We start from the raw sequence: 26,436 nt of genomic DNA, 5'->3' as shown, positions 1-26,436 counted from the left end.
AAGCGAAATTTGCATAATAGATACTAATATATGGGCTTGAGACTTTGGGTCTAATTAAAGTTGCAGTCATCGGCTATCTGCACAAGCCCCCGTGCGGAAAGGGAGGGGCCGGGACGACCCTCTACGGCTGCGGAATGTGTGTACCCGCTACCTAACCCATGGGTTATTTATATAGGTCGTAGGCTAGATTAAATTATATGAGATGAGACGTGAAATCTGTATATAAGTTGGGTTTGGGCCCAGACCTAAGATCCAAGAGGGGTTCTACTGAAGTCGATTAATAGTCGTCTACGCTAAATTTAGTGCGCTTTCAATATAGCCGGTAAATAATGTTATGTTGGAATGGTTCCAATTCCTGCCTACTGGTTCTATTAAAACTACATAGGAGGCCGTAGATACGAAAGGCGTCCGAGGCATTAGTCACAACTCTAAAATCCTAAGAAAGATGAGATATTATCACACCGCACCGCGCAATGCCCAACGTGGGATCAGATATACACTTTGTCATGTCACTGTAAACAGGAGGAACCGAAAGTGTGGCCCCAACTGGGCGGCTGCTGTCGTTACGCCTCATAGGGTGAAAATGTGGTAGGTTCGCAACGCATGGATCAAGTTCCCCACAGCGGTGGTTCCAACTCCATAAGACTGAACCAATAAGACCCCAATTGTGACGGCAGAAGACTAACAACCTGGCACAAAGGTTTCTTCAGCTGAGATTCCACAGCCCCCTTCAGAATTCTAATTTTCTCTCCATCCAATAGCACTCATTATCCGGACAAGCCGGACGGGGCGAAGGAATGGCTCTTGACGAACCACCCAGAAATGCCACCAAGGTCGGGGATACCACTACGGGCGTGCTGCAGCCTGCTGTCCCGCGCAGTATGCAGTATGCTCGATGTGGGTGTCTCTGAGATTTGCCATTCTGTCTTGGCGTGCAGTGGACCAATCTGTGCTCTCCCTCCTAGAGAGGCCCCTCAGGAAAGACCCGCTGATCGACTGACATAGTGCAAGATTTGGGTGAGCAGGTAAAAACCTGATATATGTATGGTACATGTTAGAGATGGTGAATTCTGATGTCACCGAGGACAAATGCAAATGTGATGTACAGCTATCCCGGTGATATTCTGATCAAGGCTACGGAGAGAGATTAAATGTGAGATGACAACTGTCTGATTGAATAATCTTCGGTGGTGTAGTGACAATTGGTCTCGACCCCGTGGATGATGTTATCTGATCGCCGATCTACATAACTATTTCGTGAACTCAGTGAAAACCCATATTCGTCATCACGCATAGTCTGGGCCCACAGCATACCCTATCAACATCGACTAGGACTTCAATATATTCGAGTTATGACGTGATATCGGGGAGAAGGGAGCTGAATTATACTGGATACGAAGATAGGAGTAAGGTCTTTGGCTTCCCCGTATGGTTTATCAATGTGAGGAGGAGATTATCAGCCGCAGTGAACATGGCGAATACACCCATTCATTGAAGACCAGCAAGATGGATGGATCTGAGACGTTCGCCATCGACCCCGAAGGATGGCCATCCCCCTCAGCTGCTGCAACCCCCGCTGCCACTCATATCCAGTTATGGATAGAGCTGTCGATCACCAGATATAATGGTCGTAAAGCATCTGCAGGTTCATCACAATAATCTGGAAAATACTTCGTAGTGCCATTGTAAAATGACAATTGTGGTAGGCCATCGTATCTTTGTTCATTGCTTTGGCTTTTGTCCGTAAGATTCTTAAGGTCAGATAATCCCTCGAGACTCCAATTCTGGTCTTTCTATCATCAGAAATCAAACTTGGCTGTCGAGTGGAATTTATCATTTTGCATTATTGACTGTGATTATTGTCCGTCCAGGATGGCGCAGAGTAAAGTCATTCAAGTCGTGGAAGCCTTGACACACTTGGAGACTTTTGAAAACCAGCATTACGTTGACACCCTCAAGTCTCATCTGCAATTTGATGACTTTGGTGCGCTGAATGGGGCACCCTCCGAGATTTACCGTGAGACGCCGATCGATAACGCGTTAGACCTACTCAAGACCCAGACCCTGGTACTGGGACTATCTCGCTCTTCGAGCTATGGATTTAATGCGACCGTGAACGCGGTATATCCACCCATCTGTCCTTTGTATAACTTGAATGGGCATAGGCTTACTGAGTGCTACATAGAGTGGGATTGATACAAAGGTGGACAGAACTGCGTCGAATATCATGCATATCATGTATCGGAACTTCCTCGAGGAAGCCGTCCACCGGTACGCCGGGGAAAGGTTCGACCTTCTGGAATTGCAAAAGGATATACACTTTTGCACGGCATTTGTAGATCACGTTCTGGACCCTGAGTTCATCAATAATACCCTTATTGCAATTTACGCTAGGGGCAAGTGGGCTTACCCGCAGGCAATTGCATATATTTATGAACGGGCCAGAGAGACTCTCCTTGCCACATCATCCCATAGCGAGATAGGTAAGAGGTCAATGCAGATGCACTGGTCGCCCCATGCGGAGAAGCACCAGGCCTTGCTGGAAAAGGATCTCGTCAGATCTTTTCTCGATGCCTCGCTGCCAGTTCACTGGTCAGACGAGAGCCTGCTCCAGGGCCCATCGTTTCCAAGTCTCGGAAAAGTCTTTTCACTCACGTGGCGCACTGATCCACAATGGACTTCTCTGGTGGAACGATTAGCAAGTACAGTGAAACACCTCCCAGATATTTACTCGCCGGGGATGGGCAGATTACCTCCTAGAACAATTCCCGGACAGATTGTGTATGGAGACCAGCTTCACGGTTGGATTAGGTCCAAAGAGGCCCAACATCCAGATATGTTCACCGGAAGAGAACCTACAAATGTTCGCAATGGCGATGGAATGCCCATGGCGTGTTTTGTTGCTGGGACGAAAATTCAGACAAATCGGGGTGAGGTGGATATTGAAGTTGTGCAGGCCGGAACGAAGGTCCTGACCAAGGCTCCGGGCGAATACGGTCAGTGCTTAGTTGTTACTTGACGTGATAGATGGGCTGATGATTATAGGCGTGGTATCCGATGAGAAGGTCTATCAACCAACGTTCAATGGTGAACATCCCTCTGCTCCTAAGGCCACAGTGTATGGCTTCAACGGCGAACAGCCCTTCGTCACTGCTGGCCATGTTTTCTTCACCACAACCGGACCCAAGGCTATTGATCCCGTTGTTGCCAAAATTGAGAATCCTTCAATTGTTGTGTCCCAGCTAGGAGTTGGAGACGTGCTGCAACGTCTTGATCATAATGCACACACATATACCAAGACCGTGATCCAGTCGTTTACCGTTGCCACGGCTCCAGGAGATTGGGTGTATGGCTTGCACCTGCGCCAGGGTCATGCAGGAGCGAGATATCATGCAAATGGATACCTGGTGGCGGCCAATTACCCAGAGGTGACCATCAAGCGGATTTCTGACCGGTTGGCTGATATGCCAATCAGACAGCAGAAAGGCGTTATTGAGTCTGTGAGTTGACCCGATACATTCTCCAGTAATCGAAACTCTTACCAACCTAACATCCGATAAAAAGGTCAAATCGTTACCCGAAAACATATCCCAGCTCTTCGGTCCCATCTTCAACACGTTCCAAACGTCACTGACCCGCGACCACACCACCCCATTTGCGGATCTTGAGGTTGCTCATCAGCAGTCGCAGAAAAGGATTAGAGAAGGGCGTGTCGCAGCCCATTCCACGAGTGCTGAGTTTATTCTATTCCGTCATGATGAAGTGATAGATACTAAACTCTTGAGCTCGTTCTCAACGCAAGGGACATCGCATGTTTATAAAGTGATCATCGATAACGGCGCGGTGATGGTTGATTCTCAGTTAATTCAATATGCCGATGTCTCCCATGAACATATCAAATGGAGTCGAGAACTTCCTGACTCCCCGAGGATGTGGGAACATTGCTCACTGAAAGTCTCTTCCGACAGCCTTGTGGTCACAGGTTCGATTACATACCAGCTCGAGGGGAGCTCAGAACCCTCAGAACACTCAGCGACCCCTGATACCAAACTTTCAATGAAAGACACCGTCCAGGTTGTAGGCATGCAGAATGTCAATACCTACAAAGTACTCGCCAGTGAGAAGACATTCTCAGACGAGGGCGAAGCAAACCATGCTGTTCCCGCGGCCGGAGAGAAATGGAACCCTTTCTGGACTATCCAGACTGGACTCGAAAAGCAGGGCCAAGGTGCATTTATTCCAGTTGTCGCTATTCCAGCACTGGACGACGAGTTTGGCACGGGGGAGGACTCAATCTATGAGTCAACCCTGGCCATCAATCTCGAGAATATCCTGACTATCGACGTTAGCATTGACGCTCATGGCCAGGATGATTTACGCACGTTCTTGGATGGCTGGACCGAAGGCAAAGGCCCCAAGCCACCAGTATTTGCCTCATTCAACGCCGGCATTAACCTGGCAACCGGTGAAATGCACGGATATTACTACGAGCCTTCATCAGACGCGACCGTGCGCGGTGCCCTGCACGCCCTTTATACAGCACACGCAGAGAACCACCATGTCATGAAACAAGCCGTGATCGACGCCGTCAACATTTCTCCTTTCGCTGCCATGAATCTCGCCCTGACCTGCGACCTGTACACCCCGTCTGCCAATATCCACTCCCGACCACTTCCGGTGGCGGACTTGGTGTTGTCCACGACTGAAGCCAAACGCTCCGTGACTGAGCTTCAGCTCCTCGAAGCACCAGAGCCGATGACTCTGAACAACATCAGCCAGAACTACGTGATGGCTGCCGCAGGTCTGTGGAAAGGCGCCAAAGAAAAAGAGGTGTTCGGAGATGGCTCACTGGCGAATTCTGATATCGTACCCTCCGTGCTGAAGAGTCAGCTCTCGACCAAGAACAAGGAGTTTCTAGAGACATACTCTCGTGCGCTGTATCTGTACAGTTTGTCCGGTAATGATCACTACGGCAAGAATTTCAGTGAGAGTGAAAGAAAGAAGTTGACGTATTGGTGGAAGGGAAAGGTATGTTGCTCTATTCGGTTGTGGGGGGTCCTTCTTCAATTAACCAGACGATTTGAATGTTTTCATAGGCCGAATCATGTCTCGCCCACAAACAGGAATTTGGACACATCACTACTCTCGCGACCGGTGCTGCTTTCAAAGACCTGGTCACTCGCAACGGCGTCGACCTGGAGGCGTATGTGAACGATGATCGTGACTGGGCCAAGGAGTTTTTCGAGTCCGTCACGACCGATGCAATGTTGAATAACCTGATCATGTCTCTCATGTATGACTATACCCCAAAGCTTCACCACTATTCTTCAGGATGTCTGACATAAGTAGCAATGGCCGGAACCTGGTCAACAAGCACTGCATGGTGCTGGAGGCAATCGACAAGGACAACCGCCGATATGACCTTCAACTGTGGAAGCTCATACGAGACAAAAGCACGGCTATGCTCGGCTACGAGGGTAGACCTATTGATGAGAATGAATGGCCTGAATTTGCCACGAAGTTCATGGAGGAGCTGATCCTACAAGTACTGTCATGCGACAGCAAAATTACCAGCAGTTTGAAGAAGCAACTTCTCCTGGATATCGAAGAGCTGCTATCGGAGTATGGTACGAGGAATGCAAAGGAGGCAGCAGAACGCACTTTTGGGCTGAAGACCCTGCAGGGACGGCTGATTGCGGAGGTCATTCGTGAGCTCGGCGGACTGATAGGGAAAGGAGGGGTGTCATTTATGCCGAAAATCGCAACAAAGATCAAGGAGAAGTACGACAAGCTTAATCAGAAATACCCGCGGACTATGGGTAGTGTTCTTGGCATAATTAGCATTGTGTAAGGATTCTATGGCGCCCTGAGATACGTCTATGTTCTTGAGTATACGGAATTGCTGACTGGTTGCATGTACAGCGGCCAAGGGTTCCAGATTTACAATGCAGCCAAGTTTTTGTACAAATGGGACAACCTTTCCGATATCGCCAAAGCCGAAGCCATTATCCAAATTGTGGAAAGCGTTACGAGGATGATCGCGGACGCCGCAGATCTATTGTTGCTGTTCAAAGAACATCCCACCGATCCGAAGGAGATTAGCAAAGGCACCAGAAGATTCAATCGACGACTGGGCGGTTCCAAACCCCGAGTCAAGGTCCAGGTCGAGGAGATTGAAATGGAGGTTTTCAAGGACCATTCCCTGGCTCATGTTAATCCCGAGGCTGAGGGACGCCCTCTGGAAGTCCAGATGGGCGAGGTGGTTGCAGATCCCGCCATCGAGGAGAAGGTCATGCGCAGATTCAAGCTCAGTGCGAAAGTCGGGCGTATGGCCGTACAGGCCGTGGTGATTGTCGCCAATGCCGCCGTGGCGGCGGGCCTGGGAATTCAGATTGCGACTGAGTGGAAGTACGAGAAGAATGTTGGTATCTTGGCATTGGATATCCTTACCCTGGCCACAACGGCAGCCCAAACACTGGTTGAAATCACCGAGTTGGTATTGGTCGGGATGGAAGTAGAAGTGATGGCAATTCCCATTGCCGGGGCAGTGTTGGCAGCCGTTGGGATTATCCTAACGATCGTCTCGTAAGTGTCGCTACTAGCCCACGTGGAGTGTGACTGTCTGTGACTAACGATAGCACAGGGAGGTCCTCGAGTCCAAACGAACTCCTCCCCCGGATGAGGCAACCAAGTATATCCAAGAGATGGCTCCCAAATTCACCAAAGATTTGCCCGAACCCCCCACGCCTCTTCTGAGTTACGATGTCACTTCAACCATCCCGGTTAATTCCAAAGAGGCCAAGGTCGACATCAAGGTATCTGACAAATCTGGCAAGAATCTCAAAGTCAAACTGCTCAGCATCGAGTTCAATCTGGGTGATACTAAAGGCGACCTGTTCAAAGCGCCTACAGTGGAAAAGGGCAAGATCACTGGAAATGGTATCGTGCGAGCTATCTCTAACACAAAGCGATTCAAATTGACTGGCTCGGGCATTCCAAATTCTACAAATGGCACTGTTAAGTTCCAGGCTATCTGCACCGAAGAGAAAATTCAACCTCTTGGAGAGACACTCACGATTTCCTTCACGGGCCTCACCAACGCGACTGCTGGCGATACTAAAGTTATTATCAATGAGGTCCTAGTGGAGCGGGAAGATAAGGCTCCTTCTACTGATATCGAGCAAGTCTGTACAGTAACCAAGAAGTGATCAAGCTTACCGAAACCCATGGGTGAAGGGGTTGGGTGTAAGACTTGGGGAGAGACAATTGAAGCAATTCCTCTGTTACAAAGGGGGTCTTATGCTGGTATTATATAACATAGTTTTCTAAAGATATCTCATAGGTTTTCAAGTCTATCGAAGTACTAGTAATACAGTATAGCTATTATGCGCTTCACATCTAGATCGGACAAGTTGTAACGTTAGACCTGAGTAACGAGGGGGTTATGATGTTGACCTTACATTGTCTATTCTATTACTAATTTACGATTACCTATAGGAATGCTTCAAGTTACTACAGAGTTCAACCTCGATCACGCTATTCTGAGATACAAAGAATGGATATGGACTCCTAAATATTGGCTATCTGGAACCTTGCAAAAGCAGCACGTGTATGCAGAGTTGTCCTGGCATAAATGCTAGCCATCATTGAGGGTTTATGGATAATGTACAAGAGTCATCTTACCCGTCCGTCTCACCATCGGTCGTCGTGTTTACAATACTCCATAACCAAATATTTTTAGATATCTCAGTTTGAGAGACGCAAGCGGATCCGCCCAAATATGGGCCGTCCCTGCCCTGTGTAAGACCGAGATTGGTGGAGACATGGGAGGATTAAACGAGTTGTATCTCTCTAGGCGCAGTTTAGGTTTCACTAACAGTTACCTGGTTTAATTCATGCTCCGCAACGAGATATCATCGCCGTGCCAAGTATATCCATAATCATGGGTTCCATTGGGCTTTCCCCTTCTATTCTAAAGAATTAAGCGTATATATCTATATCTATATCTATATATCCAAAACTATCAGCTCATGTACCTTTCAAAACCGTCCCGGACAACTCGGAAGACACAGGCTATCCCTTGTCGCACGGATGTTGCACCTCGTCGTATGGTTTTGAAGTCTCTTCCACATTGGAATAAACGCAAAATGGACTAGATCAGATTTACCGCCATGTATGCCCTTTCCACTGCAGGAAGAGTGTCGGAATCACGCTGACCGCAACGATCATGGCAACCAGAATCCCAGCTGATCCAAGAAAGCCCACACTTTTCAACATCTCCGGAAACCTGGAATGGAACTATTAGCAAGTGGCTGCGTCTTCCTCCAACCGAAAGTGCACTCACCAAAATGGTCCGATAAAGCCCCAGATCTGACGGACAAAGGTGATGAAGACCCCAACGCTGGCCGCTTCCGATCGATAACAATCTACGGCGTAGGTGATATTGACGGTGGTGATGATTTGGTTCCCGACAGCCGCAATGGCAACGCCAATCAGCGGCGTTATCGTCCAGTGAGATGAAGCGTTATTGACCTGTACGAGGAAGACAATGATGCCGACTATAGATAGGATCAGGCCGGGGTAGCTCAGCCATAGTCGATACTCGGGGGCAACGGAGTGGTTTGTTCTTTTGGCTCGATACAACATCCACCGATCCGATATAGCTCCGCCGATCTGGTCCCCGATTATCGAGCCAACGACCATTGCTATGTATTGAAGCCCAATTTGTTGGGTGTCCAGATGATACAACTCCGGGAATATTTGAGGGATCTCGAGCGAGGGGAAGATGCTTGCGAGGAGGAAGACCATCGAATAGACCGCGGTGGGAATCATGACACAAGGACGGGCGGCCATTGCCAGAGGTTGAAGGAAATCCCATACTCGGAGGGGAGTCATATCAATGCGTTTGAATGGAAGGAATCGGTGCAGCGAAGAGTCCGGCGTCTTTGCAGTGTCGCCACGGATATAGAGTGACTCGGAGCCAAAGGCCAAGTACAGCAGGAATTGAACACCATTCGTCTATGACTGTTAGCATTTCTCAGACAGCGGGTGCGGTCCACAAACAATGGCTAGTGTCCAGTAAATCCATCGATATCCCACCCGAACCGCAACGAACCCAAAGATCAAGGGCGCCAGTGGCACCCCCACGGTAACCATGACGGCCCAGACCCCCATGCATCGAGCCCGATCCTTCTTGAAAAAGGTCTCGGCTACCACCGCACTACCAATTGCTGCCGGCGGGCTGATGAAGAAGCCGGTGATGGCCCGACATAATCCCATGGTCGCATAGGAGTAGCTCTTCGCACAGCCCACGTTGCCGACCAGACTGCATATCAGCGACAGAAGGAAGATGGGTCGTCGTCCGTATCGATTGGATAGTGGCATCCAGATCAGAGGAGCAGCACCCAGGACCGCAATGACCAGGGAGGTCAAGTAGCTTGCTCGATGAACGCTGACGCCGAGGTCTTCCGCTATATCCCCGAAGGCGGACTGGATCGCGGCCGCGGTGAAGGTCGCCATCATCGCATGGAACGCGACCATTACCAGATTGAGGGATTTCTATGCCATTCCAGGAGGTCGTCAGTGCGCTCCATTTCGGCATCCAGGGAGGGTTTGTACCTTCCAGGTCGGCCAGTTATAGGGGTCCGCATCCGTCATATCTGGCATGGGGTCGAGGTCCACCGTCCCATGACGCTGGAGCAAATACTGTCGGTGGTCTTCGGTCAATGAATTCCCATCAATTGAACCAATGTCTTTGTTGTCGAGTTGCACTTCCACGTCGTCCTTGCCCGCGGGTACAGGGTACCTGGCGCCATCGTCCTTGAGATGGTGTGTCGCTGATTTCTCCATGTTGGTGGTGGTGTATTGGAAATCAACAACCTGGCAGAGGGTGAATTGGCCATGGGGGAATATTTAGGGCTCATACCCCGGGAAATTCGAAATTCATCCCCCACTGCCCGGAGTTCCCCCGGGAAGTCCGACCTCGCGGGGGTGCCTTCGGGACACCATTACCCGATTGGTGAGAGCTTCCGTGATACCAAGCAACTAGACGAGAAAAATAGTGAAATTAAACCAAAAAGTGAAATTAAGTCATGTATCATGCCTTGGCGGCAGGGTCAGGATCCTCCCATCGGTAAGGGTTCGAATGCATGGATACATACTGCGACAGACATGCTATGAACAGGTTAGTATTTCCTTCAACCTCCACGTCTTGATTGCCTTACCCCTGTGGTATAAGTGAAAGCCACCAATAGTGACGCCAGCCAAATCCATCACTCGTCGCCGAAGCGGCATCGCAGACATACACCGGTGGAATGCGAGAATTCTCTCTCATGCAGTTTCGGGAACCCACGATGCATCGATGGAAGTCACGGGTGAAGAATCCACAGCATCGGACATCGGAGGATATCACCCCGAGCTTCCCAAATGGGAAATTATACATCCGATTGGTGCGGAAGGCACAGGTGGGCCCTTCCCCCGCAAAAGTCAAAGAATAAATCGATGGTTAATTCCCAGCATCACACATTAATTTATTCATGTAAACCAAAGACCTGAGTAGCTATTACTAGTCACATGACTGAAGCAGCTAGCGAACTGGCTGACCGTGCACATGACGAATAATGATAAAATACAAAAAAATAAAAATAAAAAAAAATGAAGACTTGTTTCGAGTGTATTTCTTATAACGGGACTTTTCATTTCTAGCGGGAGTAAGCTTAGCTAGCAGGAGTCTGTGCAGTGTAAGGAAATTGAGTAGTATATGTTGACGCCGCCTAGTTAGGCCTAGCGCTGTTGTTCTTCCGAAGCGATTTTCTTCCCACAGTCACGTTGGAAGATTCAAGCCACCTAATCTATCCAATCGAGGAATTCAACCTATATGGCCATTTGACAATACGTAATCTGTGACGGGGCAAATTTTCAGAATTTTAGGTTCCATTTCTCAGACAGTGAGAGCGACCTGTTCTGCGCTGACTCAGCAGGGGTAAGGCCATAAGGTTGGCACTATCAAAAGATAGGCGGCATCTTTGGATTAACCGTCACAAATATGCACGCAACATAATCGGTCCGTTTGAACACAACCCGCGCTCCTCTCGGTGGGTCGTGCTGTACAGGCTCGCGCCGAAAATAAATACGATAAGACTTGCAAAAAGGAAAATCTAAGAAATAGAGATTTGTTGAAATCCTTCTACCGCCACGCAACATGCTCCTTCTGTTACCATATGAGTTGCAGATGCAGATTATAGACCATGTGTCGCCCAGAGATTTACCTTCTCTATCATTAAGCTGTAAACATCTTAGGAACGCCTGTCGCGAATACCTCCGAGAACATGATACGTACACACGACGGCTATCACAAGATTCTGGTTTCGCAACGCCCGCGAATGTTCGATGCCACAAAGCTGACCAGGCGTTCAGCATTGGTGCTCCCCAGTTGTTGCTGGATATCGACCAAAGCCCCCGCCTGGCCCGGTATGTAGAGGAACTGGTACCCCACCAGTTGGACTTTGGGGACCGGCCAAATATACCCTGGGAATTTGGCCTCCGGGGGGCCAAACGGCTTCTTCAACAATCACCTGTTCTCATCGAGGACGACGACATATGCGATTGGATGCAGGCGGTGTCTAATGGGGTTGGGGGAGCTACATTAGGCCTGCTCCTTAGCCAGCTCACCGAGCTGAAGCGGATGCAGTTAAATGTGTGCGCGCAAGACCCAATTACGCCCTATGTCCCTCGAGCCGTGAGTAGACTAGCAGCGAGGTCACAGAAGGGACTCCGCGACCAGGCCTTGTCGGTATTAGCGGAGGTGCGAATTGAATGCACGTCATATGAGGATGCGGATGAGGATGAGGATGGAGGGAGTAGTTCAGGAGGTAGTCAGGACCAACGAGAGCAAAGGCCACAGGCCGTCCTGGCCGACGACCATTACCAGCAGATCATCCGCCTCTTGGCTGCGTTGGCGCGACTACCGGGTCTTCGGAATCTGTCTGTGATGGATTATTACTCACAGCCAGTGTGGCAGGAAGGCATGGGGGACCGAAACACGATCGCCGTTGACTGGGACGATGCCATGGACCCAGCCTATCCTCTGCCGCTCCCAAAATCAGAACTCGAGTCAATGATTGTGGATCGTGGCAATATCTCCGGTCGAGCGTTATCCCGAATTATTGAGGGATGCTCTAACTTCAAGCAGTTCAAATATATGGTCTTCCATACACCAGAAGTATTTGGGAGACGCTTTAACGGTGTGCTATGCCAACCACATCTGCCCGACATGACCGTGGAGGCGGTATGCCTAGCTCTCTTAACGCACGCGAAGTCGACACTACAACATCTTCATATCGAATTGATGGAATACGGAGCAATCTGCGGCTGTCGGCATGAGCCGTGTTGGGATCCATATAGTCCCTACATGTCTATTAACCCGCACACGCCTCCCACGACGAACTGGAAGTGGAATGAATTCATCCAATTGGAACGTCTGACCCTCGACATCGATTTATTTAGTAATCGGGAGGATGGTGGGTGGCTGCCCTTCGCACAGACTCTCCCCGTCTCGATTCAGGATGTCGTGATCCTCGCGTCTCGCTGCCCCCCTGAGGCGGATCAGCGAGACTTCGAGAATATGTTTCGGGACTTTAAGCCACAGGCGTTTCCAAGGCTCCGGTCCATCAGCGCGTGGCATCGGAACTCCTATTACGACCTGGGCCACAATGGAGCCCAGCACATCTTGACGGTCTACTCACAAGCGCTGGACCGCGCGGGCATCCCGCCAAAGCAGACGATGGAGTACCGTTTGGGGAGCGAGTATTTCAGTGAGAGGCAGCAAGCCCATCGACCCCAGTGGCAAAGGATCCAGATGAATGAATTTGGGAAGGATGACTACTACCTATATGCGCTGCCGGAGAAGGATCTAATGGCAAAAGTAGTGTTTGGTGTGTACCATTCCAAGGGAGATATCCGAGCCAGGGATGACGTCTATAGCGGAGTCATGATTGAGAAATCGGGGGACTAGCGCTGTAAAGAATACGTGAAGTGTGGCCCTTGAACATCCTCTCAAATAAGTTACTGGTAAGGATACCACGGTTGATCCCGTCTCTTGGGATAGTCGCTTTCGAATTCTATCTGGCGTAGATATTCTGACAACTAATAATATGGAAATATCGGCTTTCGGCGCCGGTTTCCCTACAAGAGTAAGTAGCACGAGGACATACTATATTTAATGACTATGCCTACTTCAGGCGAATGGGATCTAGAGTTGCATTCGGGTCGGTGTAAAGGCTCCTCTGGTGTATGGAATCTGATGGACGGTAGTTACGCCTTCGGAGTGTTGTCGGGCACCTTAGCACCCAGTACGTAGACAATCCGTCTTTCACTAGAAAGAACTTATCTACAAGCATAGAAATATGCATCGTTTCTAAGAATATCATGAAGGTCGCGATTATTTGACTGTTAACAAGATATAGTCCTTGTACTTCATTGCGGTATGCTATTCTCTCGCGACCACCCGAATGAGCAACATAAATGGTTCAGTCCCGTTCTTTCATGCGAGTTCCGTAATTTCAGGTCAAGCCTATAGACCTGCACAGTTTGGAGACAACATCATAGCGGCCGAGAAAAAGATCTCACTTGTCTTTTTTTCTTGTTCTTCTTTTCTTTTCTTCCCCCCCCCCCCCCCCCTCGGAAGGTTCATTTGACTTCAAGCAGTCCATCCGCCATCAATGTTGTACGTCGAACTCGTCGTAAATTTGCTCTCATCTCCAAGAAGGAAGGCAATCAATGCGGCCACCTCTTCAGTATGACCGTATCGCTTGAAAAGCTGCGGCGCATACTTGGGCGCGAAGGCTCCATGAGACTTTCGATTCTCATCGTGCATAAGTGCAGTTTTAATATCGCCCCTAACGGCGAGTCAGCAATCCAAGAATGAAACCCGATTTCAGCATCGGATGGCACATACGGGCAGATGGCGTTAACCCGCACTCCCCTCTCTGCAATTTCCTTTGCAGCGCACTTGGTCAAGCCGATGATACCATGGTTGGAAGCGACATATGGCGACATGTTGACAAAACCAACCTGGCCAGCAATCCCAGCAATATTCACAATGCTTCCATTGTCTTCAATCACTGGTAGTTCTGCACGGAGGCAATTAAAGACCCCTTTTAAATTGACATCGAGCACGTAATTCCAGTCCTCCTCTGAGACTTCCGAGATGGGCTTGTATTCGTGACCCACAACTCCTACATGGACTGGTCAGATCTAGAGGAAAAACACCGGATCGGAGTAGATATCACTTGCCCGCATTGTTTACGCAACCGTCAATTCTACCAAAGCTCTCCTTAGTATCCTCGATCCACTTTTCGACCGACTGTCTGTGCCTGACGTCGACTGCCTTGTGCGAAATCCTGGCGTCAGGAAACTCTTGTAAAACTTTCTCTTCCACCTTGTCCAGAGCGCTTCTAGTAAGATCTATCATGGAGACTGTGGCACCTCGGGCGACAAGGTAGTAGACTGTTGCCAGACCGATACCATGTGCCGCCCCAGTTACAGTTACCACTTTGCCAGCAAATGGCTTTGTGTTATCCATCGCGATTTAGGAGACTTAGCTAGGAAATTATAAGATCGAAAATGATATTCACTGTTATAGGATATCGGCTGTGATTGTCATACATTAGGTGAGAAATAGTTCAATCACTTGGATACCAGTTCCTAACAGCCATACTTTAATAAGCAACCTGCCTGTGTCGAAAAGTCATATGATAGCATCGATCTCATGATGTCTAAGTGTGTCCATTATTGAGCGCCGGAAAAGAAATCTCGTCGAGGGGGGTGGTTAAGCTTTACGCTACTCAATCTAATTGGTCAATCAACGACAATACGGTAATTTCATCACGATGATATATTGTATGAGGCCTAGAAAAGATCCAGGAAGCTGTCATAGTCCAAGGTTATTTTACTGGGCAGAGAACTATAGTTCCAGTCCCAGGCCGTTCAGGGGATAGACCGGGCTATAAGACCAAGCAAACCCTTCCAGTGCTCGCTAATACAGTGGACCAAGGACAAGTATAATCAAGCATGGTTATCTTTACTACATTTGAACAAGATTAACCTTAATATACAGCTACATGCAGAAGGTATCCGATTAATGATTAGGTTTGCTATTCGCAGCTGTATAGAAAACTGATATGCTAACATTATAGTTAAGAACTATTTCCGCTGGGCAAAATAGCTTATTGGTGGATAAGAATATTCGAAAAGCCTCGAAACAAGGTATCCTGTGGATTAAAGGATCAAGTACAATTAAAATGGGCATCTCTTTTTACCGCGAAAGCTGAGCCGATGCACCTAACCTAATGCAGGAATACACCTCACAAGGGGCACATTCGTATAAGTTATAAAGCAGGATGGCTCTCAAATTAGATGATACAGCTATATTTGCCAGGATTATCTTCGATATACAGATACATTATAAAAGTCAACCTTCGCAATTACAGTTCAGGCCCCAACATATCAGGAGACAAGGGAAATAGACCACCACGGGCCTTGACGAAGCCGAGTTTATCCAGAGAGAATGGCCCATCTCTGTAAAGATGCAAGGATAACCGCATTCAGTATTACCAAATCAGCCTTAACATTTGGCACAAGGTTTAGGGGCATAGCAGCAGTTCGGCAAATTAGATAGTCTAGAAACAGTATCGTCTTACATAAAGCGAGCCGTTAGATTCTAAACTCTTGAAAATTCTTTTTTAATTCATGTCTGGTATGGATGGGCTGACTGGCAATCGTACCGTCTGAGTTGGAACCACGGAATACCATTTTGCATACCATGTCGAGAGGTGGCAAAAGACTAGGGGAGCTTGAGCCTACTAGTCACTCACCGTGGCGGTAGCTGTATCTGCTCGGAGGCGTCGGAAATATATATCATAGTTCAGCGCTAGTCTTTGGTCGTCAATTGAATTAGTGTGTCGGTTCCACTTTACATCATAATCTTGGTACCATTATCAGAGCATACATAGAGTTTAAGGTTGGTCCAGGGTACATTTCAAGTCATCTGACAGGGAGTGAAAATGCACCGCAAGATCGACTAGCTTACAGTCGAATTCAGTGTGTATGCATGGATTCAAGATACAAATATGCTATCTTATGACGTTGACGATTTTCACATATCTTCCTATCATTTCTATTTTCGAGTATGTGCAACCCTTCTAACACATTACAAACCATGGCGCTATAAAGGCAACGAATAGAAGAACCGTCTTGCCCTAAGTGACCAGTATTGTGATGCCAATCAGTCGGGATGGACAAAGGCTCATCATCCGTTTTGGCCCTTGGCCAATTAAAGTAGGACATTGCGCGGTGATTCCCTTGTCTTTTGTTCTAGGACCAAACATAGGGACTCGGGTATCGTAGATATATACAGAGTAGATCGATGATATCCAGGATATTCACTATCACGAGGCAATCAATCGGACGAGGAGCCACCGCTATAAGTATAGAAGAACGAAAGCTCTTCACTTCCCTTTTGGTTTATTGCTACATAATCCAAAGACCTAGAGTAGGCTAGTACATACGACCATAGGGTGTGGAGAACAGGGCTTCCCGTCCGCTCAGCCGTACTTAAGCCACACGCCGGGAGGTTAGTAGTTGGGTGGGTGACCACCAGCGAATCCCTCCTGTTGTATGTATATTTTCTTTTTTTTTTTTTGCATTTGCGAAATTGCGAATTATTCATTGGGCATACGATACATCACGGAAGAGTATAAGAGGAAAGCGTGAGAAAATGGGGAGAATATCGTCCCACTAAGATGGGTTGGGGGTAAGGTGAACATTTCGATGAAAACCCCGGCCAAACCTATGGTTTAGCAAATTTAGATGTTATAATGGAATACTACAACGTGGATTAGACAATCCGTATTGAATTACATAGCAGGTATCTGGAACAGTATAGTAGCTACTGACGGGATATATTCATTTTTTGCCCTCCTGTCCTGGTAGGTCTCCGTGCTCCTCCGTCAGGCAATAAAGCCACCTTCAATATTATATATAGTATCTCAATCCTTCCACCCACTTTTCTACGTCAACTCTCCACTCCCATAATCTACTCATCCCTCGCATAAGGCCGCATAGTTGGTCCCTCCCACTTATGCCGTCCCCTTACAATCCAATCGCCACAAGCAAACAACATCACAAAGCCCAGCACCGGCCCCGCATAATTCATATTCTCCGCTGTCACCGGCAATGTTGCCGGAAACGGCAAAAAGATCGCAAAATATGTAGCGAATAGAATGGCCAGCAGATTCATGGGAAGACCCCATTTACCCAGCGTAAAGGTGCCCTGGGGGATATCCTGTGGCGCAGTGAAGCGCTTGAACACGAGGAGGACGAGGGGGATGAGGTAGGAGATGTAGAGGCCCAGTGTGCTGAGAGAGAGGATAGCATTGAATGCCGCCGTGGAGCCGATTTGGATGAAGGAGAGAGCGAAGATGCACGAGGCGACGAGGAAGAGAGCGCGGAGGGGGATTTTGTAGGTTGGGTCGACGCGCGCAAAGAAGGTGGAGAAGGGGAGGCCGTTATCGCGCGCGAATGCCCAGGTCAGGCGGGTTACAGAGGCGAGGCCGTTGAAGAGGGCGATCCAGCCGGGAAGCATGCCCATCGCCATCAGCACGTATGTTGCTGCTTTGGAGCCGGTAGCTTGGTAGGCGATTGTGATGATGGGGTAGCCCGTGGGGCTGAGGACGGCCTCCGTGTAGTCGCCCATGCAGTAGAGGATGGCGATGAGGTAGGCGAAGGCAAGGGTTCCGTTGATCATGGTGCCATAGATCATAGAGCGTGGGACGACAACCTTGGCGTTTTTGACTTCTTCGGCCATGTGGATTACTCCGTCGACGCCTATTGACAGGGATTAGACAATCGGTATGACTAGAAGTGAAGAGGAAACGTACCGGCCAAGGGAGTAATAACACCAAGAAGACCGATGGAGAATACAGCACCCGAATCTTTCCAGCCACTTAGGCCGCCAACAAAGGTGTCCCATACAAACGAGTCCGGGTTTCGCGGAGCGAGAATCACGAAGACGGCAATGGTGACGGGCAAGAAGACAACGTGCATGATACCCGCAGCGACTTCAATCCCTCCCAGAACGCGACGCCCGAAGATATTGATAATAATCGGGATGATCGCAACGGCCCACATGAGCAGCGTCCCGCGCCATCGGACAAGTTCATACTCAGGATGCGCCAGCACCACCAGGCCCTGGATTTGGGTTCCGATAAAATACGGAGCGATGCAGACAAGAGCGGACCACGAGAAGACAGTGACCCAACCTGGATGTTATCAGCAATTGACATAAAGAAAGATCAGCGCAACCAGAAGCTCACCTTGGAAGAAACTAATAAATCGGCGACCGCGAGGCGCGAGGAAGTAGCTCCAGTGATATTGAGCACCGGCAGTGGGGTGCCTGTCGCGCTTGAGGTCAGCACCATCCCATTGGGAAGTAGCTCATGCACATACAGAGACGCAAGCTCTGCCAGAGAGCATGCGATAGCCAGATTTCCGAGAGTACTCAAGATGATCCCATAGACAATCGCTGCAGGGCCGCCGTTGTACAACCCTGATTGCAGACTGCCCCCCGCAGATTCCCATGTCGCAAGTAGACAGGCGGAAAAGGCGACGGAGGAGAAGAAGTTCAGATATCGCTGTGAAATTGTTAGAGTCAGTGCAGAACAGCTGGGCCGTGTGCGTGTACCTCCAATTGTTGCTTCTGGCGCATTGTAGCGCTCTCATAGCCCCCATTCCCACTTCCTACTAGTCCTGATCGTACAAGGCTCTCGCTCTTCATTTCTATCTCTTCCTGCATTTTGGAGCACGAAGGACCTCTTCTTCTGCATAGGTAGGACACAGAGAAGACAAAAGGTGGGAGAAGAAAGGCCGACAGGAAATAGTCCAGTCTCCTGGACGAGACGACGGCAAAAAAGAACTTTCAACTCGCATTGCCTGCTCATTTCAATTCTTGGGGCTAGACAGGGATATTAATTGCATAATGAATGCGAAACGAATGGTCGTGAGCTCGGGCTACGCCTTAGTGGGCGGCGTTCAAACGGTCTGGTCGCGTCGGCGCACACCCTTGTCGTTCGCATATTTAGTCACCAGGCCGGTGGCCGTTAGTGCTGGATCTGAACTATCCGGAGATCAGGATCGGACAAATTCAATGGCACGGCCCTTGTCTAGTGGGGAGCCGGTTCCTTTCTAGTGGCCTTTGCTTCCGCGCCCCTCAATGATTCTGGACCACCGGGACAATGCTATTGTCGGAAAAATCTGGCCTGACACGCTTCGTATTTCTGATTTTAGCCGATGCAGTCAACTGGGATATTGGATTCCTTGCACAAATGAGATGCGATGGTGCCACGCCAATCAACAGGGGTCGCAAATTCCCAACAGAAGAAGCTTCGGTGACCAGGATGGAAGAAAAAAAAGATGAGATTCGCTTATACGCCGGCACCTCTTCTCTCCGAGTCGGTCTCCAACTTGAAGAGCATCTCATGGTGCGATGGCCGACCAAAAGGACCCCTTTCAGGTCCTGTCAAGTGTGAATCGCGGTGCGAGCATCACCTTGACCTCGGTCTCCCTCCTGATCGTGGCCATTATCTTCGTGGCCGCCAAGTTCGGGTCTGCGATCTACTTCAAGCAGAGACGGACCGCTGTCAATACTCCCATTTGGGTGGCTTTGATTCTTGCCATCATTCAGGTCGTTCTTTTACAGAAGGCTGTGGACCATGGACTGGGAAAACACCGGAACGGACTTGGCGATGGCGATATCCAGGCCTGGAGCAAGTTCGCATATGCTGCGCATATTCTGCGGATCGTTGTGATGTCGCTTTCGAAGATGTCGACGATTCTGCTGATTTGGAGGTTAACGCCGAGTAAAAGCCTACGTCGCATCTGTGCTGGTACCGCTGGGGTTGTCATGGGGTGGTCGATCTTCGCGGTGTTGGGGATAGCATTTCAATGTGAGATGCCTGGTCCGTGGCTGTACTCGCCCGAGCGATGTGCTGGGGAGGTTCGTATATACACTCCACCAAACCCGTCCGTAATTGTCTCGACAGCTTGCTTAGCCTGGTAACAGGGTGCCATATTCTACCCGATCGCAGTCCTCAACATCCTCACCGAGGTCATCATCGTCGTCCTACCCTTCATCATGATGCTCAACGTCCAGATGGCCTGGCACAAGCGAGTGAAGATCCTGTGCTCGTTCTCCGCGCGCTTAAGGTACGAATCCCCTAATCCCACAATTTCATCATCGAGTCAAACCGCCATTGAAACTAATTCTCACAGTATCGTTGGACTCGGAATTGCCGACCTCGCCCTCGTCCCCTCCTTCAGCCACTCAACCGACGACTCCTGTCCGTGACGCTCCGTTCCCATTTTAAATATACCGCGAATGGAAAGCTGACAGATATTCATACAGGGGACATTGTGAACTGGGAAATAATCGCCCAAACCATGATGCTCACCACCGTGATAATCGCCTGTGTCCCGACCCTCTACCACATTTTCGCCGGCCTGCACTCGGGCCTAACCACAACGCAAATCTCCGATGGGATCGGCCTCGAACTTCCGCAGACCAAGGCAAGCGGGTATATGCACCAGTCTTCCTCTGGGGCAAGTCAGTCACACTCACGGTCTCGGTCGCGCGGTCGCTCGAGGAAGAACGGGCGGTCGATGTTCGATGGGCGGAATACGGATCTGCTGGTTACCACGGAGGTTACCACGGGTGGGGATCTGGATCGCGGTGAACCAGAGAGACAGTCGAGCTCGAGTGAAGGGGCAGAGAGTACGAGGCATTTGACGCACGATATGGAGGGGAAGGGGGGCGTGCTTAGGACTGTGGATGTCACAGTGAGTGTTGAGAAACAGGATGATCGGGACAGACTTTAAGGAGATTGTAGAGAGGTGTAGATCGATGCCAATGGCAGTCTAGATCATATAGACTCTCAGCCGCATCTGCCTAGTCTCATGGGCCTCCCATAGATCCAACCCGCTTCCAAGACGTATACATTGCGGCATTGCCGGTGTTGATCTCTCAAGTAGAACAGTGGGAGACTTGGGGTTGACACGTTCAACACGGTCAGGTATTGGAGTACTACTGCCATAGGTTAAAACAGCCCTCTATCTGTCATTTACGCCATCAACCTATAACCCACGGTTCTTAACGGATCCTACAGATGCACCTCGTGCAGGGTTGTACTGCCACGTTCGGTATGGACCCAGATTTAGCGATCCCCATGAAGTGCAGAGGGTAGCACTTCCCACGTGGCTTCGTGTGTTTCTGCACCCATGTATCCTGAGTCGGTGGCTTTAACTAATTCTTATTCATTTAGGACTTGGTTTGCACCAAAAGGCAACATGTCGATCCAAGTATCCCGCTTCCTGGACCTCCAGTTCGATACAGTTAAAGCAAACTACAATATCTGCATGAAAACGCCCCGGTGATACGCTTCATTCAGGCAGGCAGCTACCTAGGTGGCGGAGTCACTAGATCTGCCTAATCTCTCTAGGTGCTTGCATTGCCCGAACTGACTGACCTGCGTAGGGTAGATTGGATCATTAGATCTGTCTAATCTGCCTGGGTCGGTGCTTAAATTACTAGGTAGATAGATTACAGTAAATTACCGCCTGTGGGTTTGTATTTCGGTGACGACGACCCATAGCGCTAATGCGCCTGGATGACGCTCTATTGCCCAATCATAGCCCGAAGCTGTTGCAATTCCTTCCAGGCCCCCGTTTATCAGCAACATAAAAGAAATAAATCCCTATGGAGTCGTCTGCTTGAAAGTTTGACAACCTGGTCAAGATTTCCTGCAAGTGAAAAAGGGGAGAAGATGGCCTCGATTGCTGCCGTACGGGAGAACAACTCCGAGATTTCTCGTCTCTACGGGTCAAATTTGGTCGCAGTCTTTGGTACGTTTTCCAGATCCTGTGGCAACATGAGATGTTTTGCAGTGTTACTGAACTGACGTATACAGTCGGTGGCACGAGTGGTATAGGGGAATCGACGGCTCGCGCCTTCATACGCAACACGAATGCCTCCCGTGCGTACCTGGTCGGGCGAGACCAGGCAAGGGCAACGCGCATGATCGAAGAACTGCGCCAGATCAGACCGGACTCCCAGATCACTTTCCTCAAGGCAGACGTGTCGCTGTTACGGGAGGTAGATGATGCATGCAGTGCTATTCAACAGAAAGAGGATAAATTGAATCTACTGTTTCTGAGTCCGGGCACAGGGACGATGAAAGGCCGGACCGGTATGATCAACTTCCCCCCCTATCTGAATTCGAAAGTTCCTGAGTGACCGTTTTTCTCCTATCCAGAAACCGACGAAGGCCTCGATAGAAAGCTCACTCTTCACTATTATGCGCGGATGCGATTTGTGGCGAACCTCCTACCGCAGCTTCTGAAGGGTGAGGACGGAACAAATGAACAACAACCAACTATGGGATGTGTGCCACGGTTATCGCGTGTGGTCTCGGTTCTTGAAGCTGGCGGCGAAGCGGCTCTCCATCTCGAGGATCTTTCTCTGGAAACCCATTATTCCCTCCGCAATTGCGCAAAACATGCCATCACCATGAACTCTGTCTCAATGGAGCACCTGGCTGCTTCATACCCCCAGGTCTCATTCATCCATTCTTTCCCAGGGATTGTTCGAACACGCCTGGACCGAGACCTCGGTACTCTCGCCAAACATGCGATCAGCGCTTTGATGGTCCTCGCCAAACCCTGGGAAATTACATTGGAAGAAAGTGGAGAAAGGCATCTATATGCAGCGACAAGCCCTCGGTTTCCACCAAAGATATGCAAGGATCGGAAATATGACACTGCTGAAGGTTCGGATGGTTACCCTGGTACTGGGTTTTACCGACTGAGTTCAAACGGGTCTACCTATAAACCCAGTAACGTCATGCAGCTTTATCGTGCGGAAGGGGTGAACAGCTTGATCTGGAAACATACACTCGATGTCTTCGCGAAAGTCCGTGGCGGACCGGTAAATAACCCATGATACCACCAATGAGATTGCTTGAGTGGGGAAAAACGACATAGGGAGCACGGCTTTTTTGTTTCCCTTGCTGTTCCGGCCGAAAGGCCAACCAAGGTGTCTAGCGATGTAACTCATGGCCAGCGCATCAGCAAGCTTTCAACAGCATTGCTCCATGAATTGTGACCCATCTACTCTATAGCCTTGGGCATGCCAAGGCAACTAGCCCAGGGTTGCAACAGTAACAAACCTTTACATGTAGTCTTGATACTGTATGCAAGACCCAAGATTGTACCGTTAAAAAGACCTCACAGTAAGTCTTTTCAAACCTCGTGTGGCCCTCCAGTAATTACTGGAGATTAAAAGCTCCGGACATCCTTCAATGACCCATGACCACTTCTGAACAAATAACTCGGACACTTCCCAACTCTGAGGAAGCCAGGGAGCGCCCCATACCATCATGCCGATGTCCCCATTGGCAGGATCCATCATATCTGTACAGAGCTCGCAGTCATTAAAGTCGGTAGGGGCATTGATGAGGTTATCACGCATCCGTGGATACGGGAAACAGTCTAGCCAGGGATGGTGAGGGATAGAGCGTTGAGTAGTAGTGGGCAAGAGGCTCGGCGGATAACTACTTTTCCCTTTTTCAACCTGATGATGATGATCATGTGGAGGGGTGTCGTGGCCAGTGAAGAGAGAGCGGGCGTTGTCATCTTCCATTGCCTGCATGCTCCATCCTAGGACCGTCATATTATCCACGAATGCACGAAGGACGTTGAACTTGGACAGGGTCAATAGATGGTCGAGGCATGGATCGGCCGCATAGTAACTCTTGTAAGCTGTTATATTGAAGCACGTCATCATTGCTACAGCTTCTGAAAGCGTGGAGGGTTGTGGAAGCAACCGTTTTTGCGGGCCTTGTGTTGCTGGATCATGCCGTGGAAGGATCAATGCATAACGACGCCCCTCTACCCTGTCTCTGTCATTTTTCATCTGCTGCTGCACCATGTGGACCCTTTTTTGGACCCGTTTCCGGGCTCCTACACAATTGGGGCGTTAGTGTGTACTACCGTGGAGGGTGAGTGGAAACAACCACCATGTTTAGTATGGCTAGGGAGTAGGAAGCATGCTGTATTCGAAAACTTGCTACGATATTCTGTGGACTTACGCAAAGCACGTTGATTGAGTTTATTCTGTAGCCTTTTGCGACAGGCAGGATCAGTGATCCCCGTCCAATCCTCACCCGGCCGACGGATCATCGGACGCAGCATGGGGGATGACGGGGATACAGCCAATGAGGTTTGACGAGGTCTATGGTCCATATTGTCATACGAACAGGAAACTAAATTATTGATCTGCAAGAGGGCGACAAGAAAGACCGTAATTCAAAGAAAGGGGTCGGGAGGCACCGAAAGATATGACCGAGATTCCACTCCTTCGGCTGATAAACGGAAGATCTGTGGCAAAAAAGCTTGTTATGTAATCCAACCCTGTAACTAACGCACGTAAAACACTCCACCCGTAAAGTACATGCGGCTGGATGACGGGCTTTTAGCCAATTGTATGCATTGCTGAGGTACCTAGGTAGTTTAGAGTTAGGTGAGAAGGATTTGGTCTACCAAAGGTACGGTGGAGCAGCTAGCTTGATAGCTACTGGTTAAGGTGAGGCATGTCCTAAACCGATCGAGTCGGTACATATATTTCCTGTGGCTGGAGTTAGACAACTGACTGCTGTTTATTGGCCTAGGATAGATAGAGCATATAGCTGTTATTGAAATACCAGGTCTTTTGTCTTAGCAAATGGAAGATAGATAGGTGGCGAAATAGTTGACCCAATAATAATACAAAAAGAGCAAGCGAGAAGCAAACGTTCATGAATAAGAGATTACCAACATGGACTGAACAAGCGATAGCAACAATAGAACGCGAAGCATCACCCTTTACAGGATCGTCTCGGTATGTCCTGCCAGCTCGCCTTGGATCCAGTGAAACAATTCTTCCTGAAGACCATGATTCCGACTGAGTGTCGAGCCGGGCTCTTCCTTCCCAATCGGCCCATAATACTGTCCGTTCTTCGCCTCTGGGCTCACTGCAGCGAAGATCTGGGACAATGCGCCTTTCTCTACGGGTGTAGCAGCCAAGCAGACCGCGATGTTCAGGAACGGCTTGAGGAAAGTTCCTGTTGAACCATGGTGGAGGTTCGTGGCTACCATTCCAGGGTGAACCGGAATGATCTTGACATTTGCTTCTCTCTCAGCCAGCGCTCTAGCATAGTGAAGATTGGCAAGTTTGGACATCGTGTATCGCTCGGTCGTATGTCGATTAGCGGCTGTCGTTCGAAGCTCATCAAAGTTGTAGATATCACTCGGGGCCCGGGCATGGGCGGCAGAAGAGAGCATGACCATGCGTGTCTGAGGGTTCATCTTGGCCGTCTTGCGCAGACTAGGCATGAGAAGCTGAGTAAATAGAGCGGGACCCAGAACATTTGTTCCAAATTGGATCTCGTATCCATCCTGAGTGAGACCTTCGGGTGTCATCATGATGCCGGCATTGTTGACTAGAATGTCTAAGCGGGACTCTTGACTCAGGAATTCGGCCGCAGCGGCTTTGACGCTCTCGAAAGATGCAAGGTCCAGTTCCAGAAACCGGATACTGGTGAACTTTGGATTGGCCTGCTGGAGATCTGTAATGGCTCGTTCGGCCTTGTCGCGGGATCGAGTGGCCAGGTAGATACGGGCTGGGTTATGCTCGCTGAGCTGACGGATTGTCTCATACCCCAGACCCACGTTGCCTCCGGTCACAACAATGACCTGGCCATGAAGGTCAGGGATATCCTCGCTGCGGAATGTAGGCATGATTTGTTTTAACGGGGTACTTTTCTTTAGGGGGCGAGGAGTGCAGACAGGAAGTGGTTGGCCAAAAAAAAAAAAAAAGAAGAAAGAGGAGTGAGGGCTGGGGTACAGAACTGGCGACGAGCCTCGGGTTTTGAAGCCACTATCTGACTACTGAGGACCAACAACTTGCCCGTGTATAGCTAATTTATTACTTACTACATGTCGTTCTGTGCATGAAATTCAACCAAGAACGTAAAACCAAGTAGGTGAAGTAGGGCAAGTGGGTCTCTTTAAAGTAATCTACCTCCAATTCTTCCCTCGGTCGCCACCCGGTGTAGGTCGTGATTGGCTGAAAAACCGTCATCCAGCTGCATGAGAGTCACTTCTCAGCCACCAATCAGAGACCCAAAGCTCGACTAAGACGTTGAGATCGATGAGAAGGAAGGATTGAAGGTTAACTTGACTTGATGTGGAATGCACTATGGCAACCCGTGCAAAGTGTACAATAATTGGCTGTTGGACTCAAAGTGAATTTGGCATCTCTCCTGCACTACCCGTAGGTTTCTAGCAATCTGA

General features: G+C 49.4%; 9 protein-coding genes across 9 annotated transcripts; 4 read left to right on the top strand and 5 right to left on the bottom strand.

The window, feature by feature from the left end:
- Positions 1 to 1,872: 1,872 nt before the first annotated feature.
- Positions 1,873 to 7,208, top strand: BDV38DRAFT_281995 (uncharacterized protein; the record flags this gene model as incomplete). Its single annotated transcript, XM_032059701.1, has 8 exons — positions 1,873 to 2,121; positions 2,186 to 2,996; positions 3,046 to 3,500; positions 3,565 to 5,028; positions 5,097 to 5,293; positions 5,350 to 5,847; positions 5,923 to 6,585; positions 6,644 to 7,208. The coding sequence occupies 8 exons, from the start codon at positions 1,873 to 1,875 to the stop codon at positions 7,206 to 7,208; spliced, it is 4,902 nt and encodes a 1,633-aa protein (XP_031914761.1).
- A 955-nt stretch (positions 7,209 to 8,163) lies between these two features.
- Positions 8,164 to 9,849, bottom strand: BDV38DRAFT_281994 (major facilitator superfamily domain-containing protein; the record flags this gene model as incomplete). Its single annotated transcript, XM_032059700.1, has 4 exons — positions 8,164 to 8,287; positions 8,345 to 9,018; positions 9,064 to 9,558; positions 9,619 to 9,849. 4 exons carry the CDS (start codon positions 9,847 to 9,849, stop codon positions 8,164 to 8,166), a joined length of 1,524 nt encoding a protein of 507 aa, XP_031914760.1.
- Positions 9,850 to 10,952: 1,103 nt separating this feature from the next.
- Positions 10,953 to 13,012, top strand: BDV38DRAFT_292249 (putative GPI anchored protein; the record flags this gene model as incomplete). The annotated part of the gene is made up of 1 exon (XM_032061973.1): positions 10,953 to 13,012. The coding sequence occupies exon 1, from the start codon at positions 11,201 to 11,203 to the stop codon at positions 13,010 to 13,012; it is 1,812 nt and encodes a 603-aa protein (XP_031914759.1). The 5' UTR covers positions 10,953 to 11,200.
- A 677-nt stretch (positions 13,013 to 13,689) lies between these two features.
- On the bottom strand, positions 13,690 to 14,649 carry BDV38DRAFT_69476 (SDR family NAD(P)-dependent oxidoreductase). Its single transcript, XM_032063784.1, has 3 exons — positions 14,293 to 14,649; positions 13,955 to 14,234; positions 13,690 to 13,895 (listed from the first exon to the last, which is right to left on the bottom strand). Exons 1-3 carry the CDS (start codon positions 14,579 to 14,581, stop codon positions 13,697 to 13,699), a joined length of 768 nt encoding a protein of 255 aa, XP_031914758.1. The 5' UTR covers positions 14,582 to 14,649; the 3' UTR covers positions 13,690 to 13,696.
- A 2,391-nt stretch (positions 14,650 to 17,040) lies between these two features.
- Positions 17,041 to 18,941, bottom strand: BDV38DRAFT_69382 (putative GABA permease). The gene is made up of 5 exons (XM_032063782.1): positions 18,740 to 18,941; positions 18,505 to 18,689; positions 18,372 to 18,451; positions 17,937 to 18,317; positions 17,041 to 17,883 (listed from the first exon to the last, which is right to left on the bottom strand). Exons 1-5 carry the CDS (start codon positions 18,848 to 18,850, stop codon positions 17,093 to 17,095), a joined length of 1,548 nt encoding a protein of 515 aa, XP_031914757.1. The 5' UTR covers positions 18,851 to 18,941; the 3' UTR covers positions 17,041 to 17,092.
- A 599-nt stretch (positions 18,942 to 19,540) lies between these two features.
- BDV38DRAFT_281990 (uncharacterized protein) lies at positions 19,541 to 20,928 on the top strand (the record flags this gene model as incomplete). The annotated part of the gene is made up of 4 exons (XM_032059699.1): positions 19,541 to 20,050; positions 20,117 to 20,259; positions 20,326 to 20,393; positions 20,459 to 20,928. The coding sequence occupies 4 exons, from the start codon at positions 19,541 to 19,543 to the stop codon at positions 20,926 to 20,928; spliced, it is 1,191 nt and encodes a 396-aa protein (XP_031914756.1).
- A 944-nt stretch (positions 20,929 to 21,872) lies between these two features.
- Positions 21,873 to 23,047, top strand: BDV38DRAFT_270525 (short-chain dehydrogenase/reductase; the record flags this gene model as incomplete). The annotated part of the gene is made up of 3 exons (XM_032057169.1): positions 21,873 to 21,951; positions 22,017 to 22,295; positions 22,362 to 23,047. 3 exons carry the CDS (start codon positions 21,873 to 21,875, stop codon positions 23,045 to 23,047), a joined length of 1,044 nt encoding a protein of 347 aa, XP_031914755.1.
- A 273-nt stretch (positions 23,048 to 23,320) lies between these two features.
- BDV38DRAFT_270524 (DUF3425 domain-containing protein) lies at positions 23,321 to 24,285 on the bottom strand (the record flags this gene model as incomplete). The annotated part of the gene is made up of 2 exons (XM_032057168.1): positions 23,321 to 24,066; positions 24,195 to 24,285. The coding sequence occupies 2 exons, from the start codon at positions 24,283 to 24,285 to the stop codon at positions 23,321 to 23,323; spliced, it is 837 nt and encodes a 278-aa protein (XP_031914754.1).
- Positions 24,286 to 24,462: 177 nt separating this feature from the next.
- Positions 24,463 to 26,061, bottom strand: BDV38DRAFT_69390 (short chain dehydrogenase). The gene is made up of 2 exons (XM_032063783.1): positions 24,807 to 26,061; positions 24,463 to 24,730 (listed from the first exon to the last, which is right to left on the bottom strand). Exon 1 carries the CDS (start codon positions 25,879 to 25,881, stop codon positions 24,967 to 24,969), a length of 915 nt encoding a protein of 304 aa, XP_031914753.1. The 5' UTR covers positions 25,882 to 26,061; the 3' UTR covers positions 24,463 to 24,730; positions 24,807 to 24,966.
- Positions 26,062 to 26,436: the final 375 nt, after the last annotated feature.

The sequence above is a fragment of the Aspergillus pseudotamarii genome, assembly GCF_009193445.1.
Source record: "Aspergillus pseudotamarii strain CBS 117625 unplaced genomic scaffold BDV38scaffold_20, whole genome shotgun sequence".
NCBI classification, from domain to species: Eukaryota; Fungi; Ascomycota; class Eurotiomycetes; order Eurotiales; family Aspergillaceae; genus Aspergillus; species Aspergillus pseudotamarii.
The sequence above is the reverse complement of the archived record's forward strand: the minus strand, read 5'-3'. Positions and strand labels throughout refer to the sequence as shown.

Coding starts and splice junctions, on each gene's coding strand:
- BDV38DRAFT_69382 (XM_032063782.1), bottom strand. CDS start 18,850: ATGCAGGAAGAGATAGAAATGAAGAGCGAGAGCCTTGTACGATCAGGA. Junction 18,452..18,504: donor CTGGCAGAGCTTGCGTCTCT/GTATGTGCATGA, acceptor CAAGCGCGACAG/GCACCCCACTGCCGGTGCTC. Junction 17,884..17,936: donor TGTTATTACTCCCTTGGCCG/GTACGTTTCCTC, acceptor CCCTGTCAATAG/GCGTCGACGGAGTAATCCAC.
- BDV38DRAFT_69476 (XM_032063784.1), bottom strand. CDS start 14,581: ATGGATAACACAAAGCCATTTGCTGGCAAAGTGGTAACTGTAACTGGG. Junction 14,235..14,292: donor CGGTTGCGTAAACAATGCGG/GCAAGTGATATC, acceptor CAGTCCATGTAG/GAGTTGTGGGTCACGAATAC. Junction 13,896..13,954: donor CGGGTTAACGCCATCTGCCC/GTATGTGCCATC, acceptor ACTCGCCGTTAG/GGGCGATATTAAAACTGCAC.
- BDV38DRAFT_69390 (XM_032063783.1), bottom strand. CDS start 25,881: ATGCCTACATTCCGCAGCGAGGATATCCCTGACCTTCATGGCCAGGTC.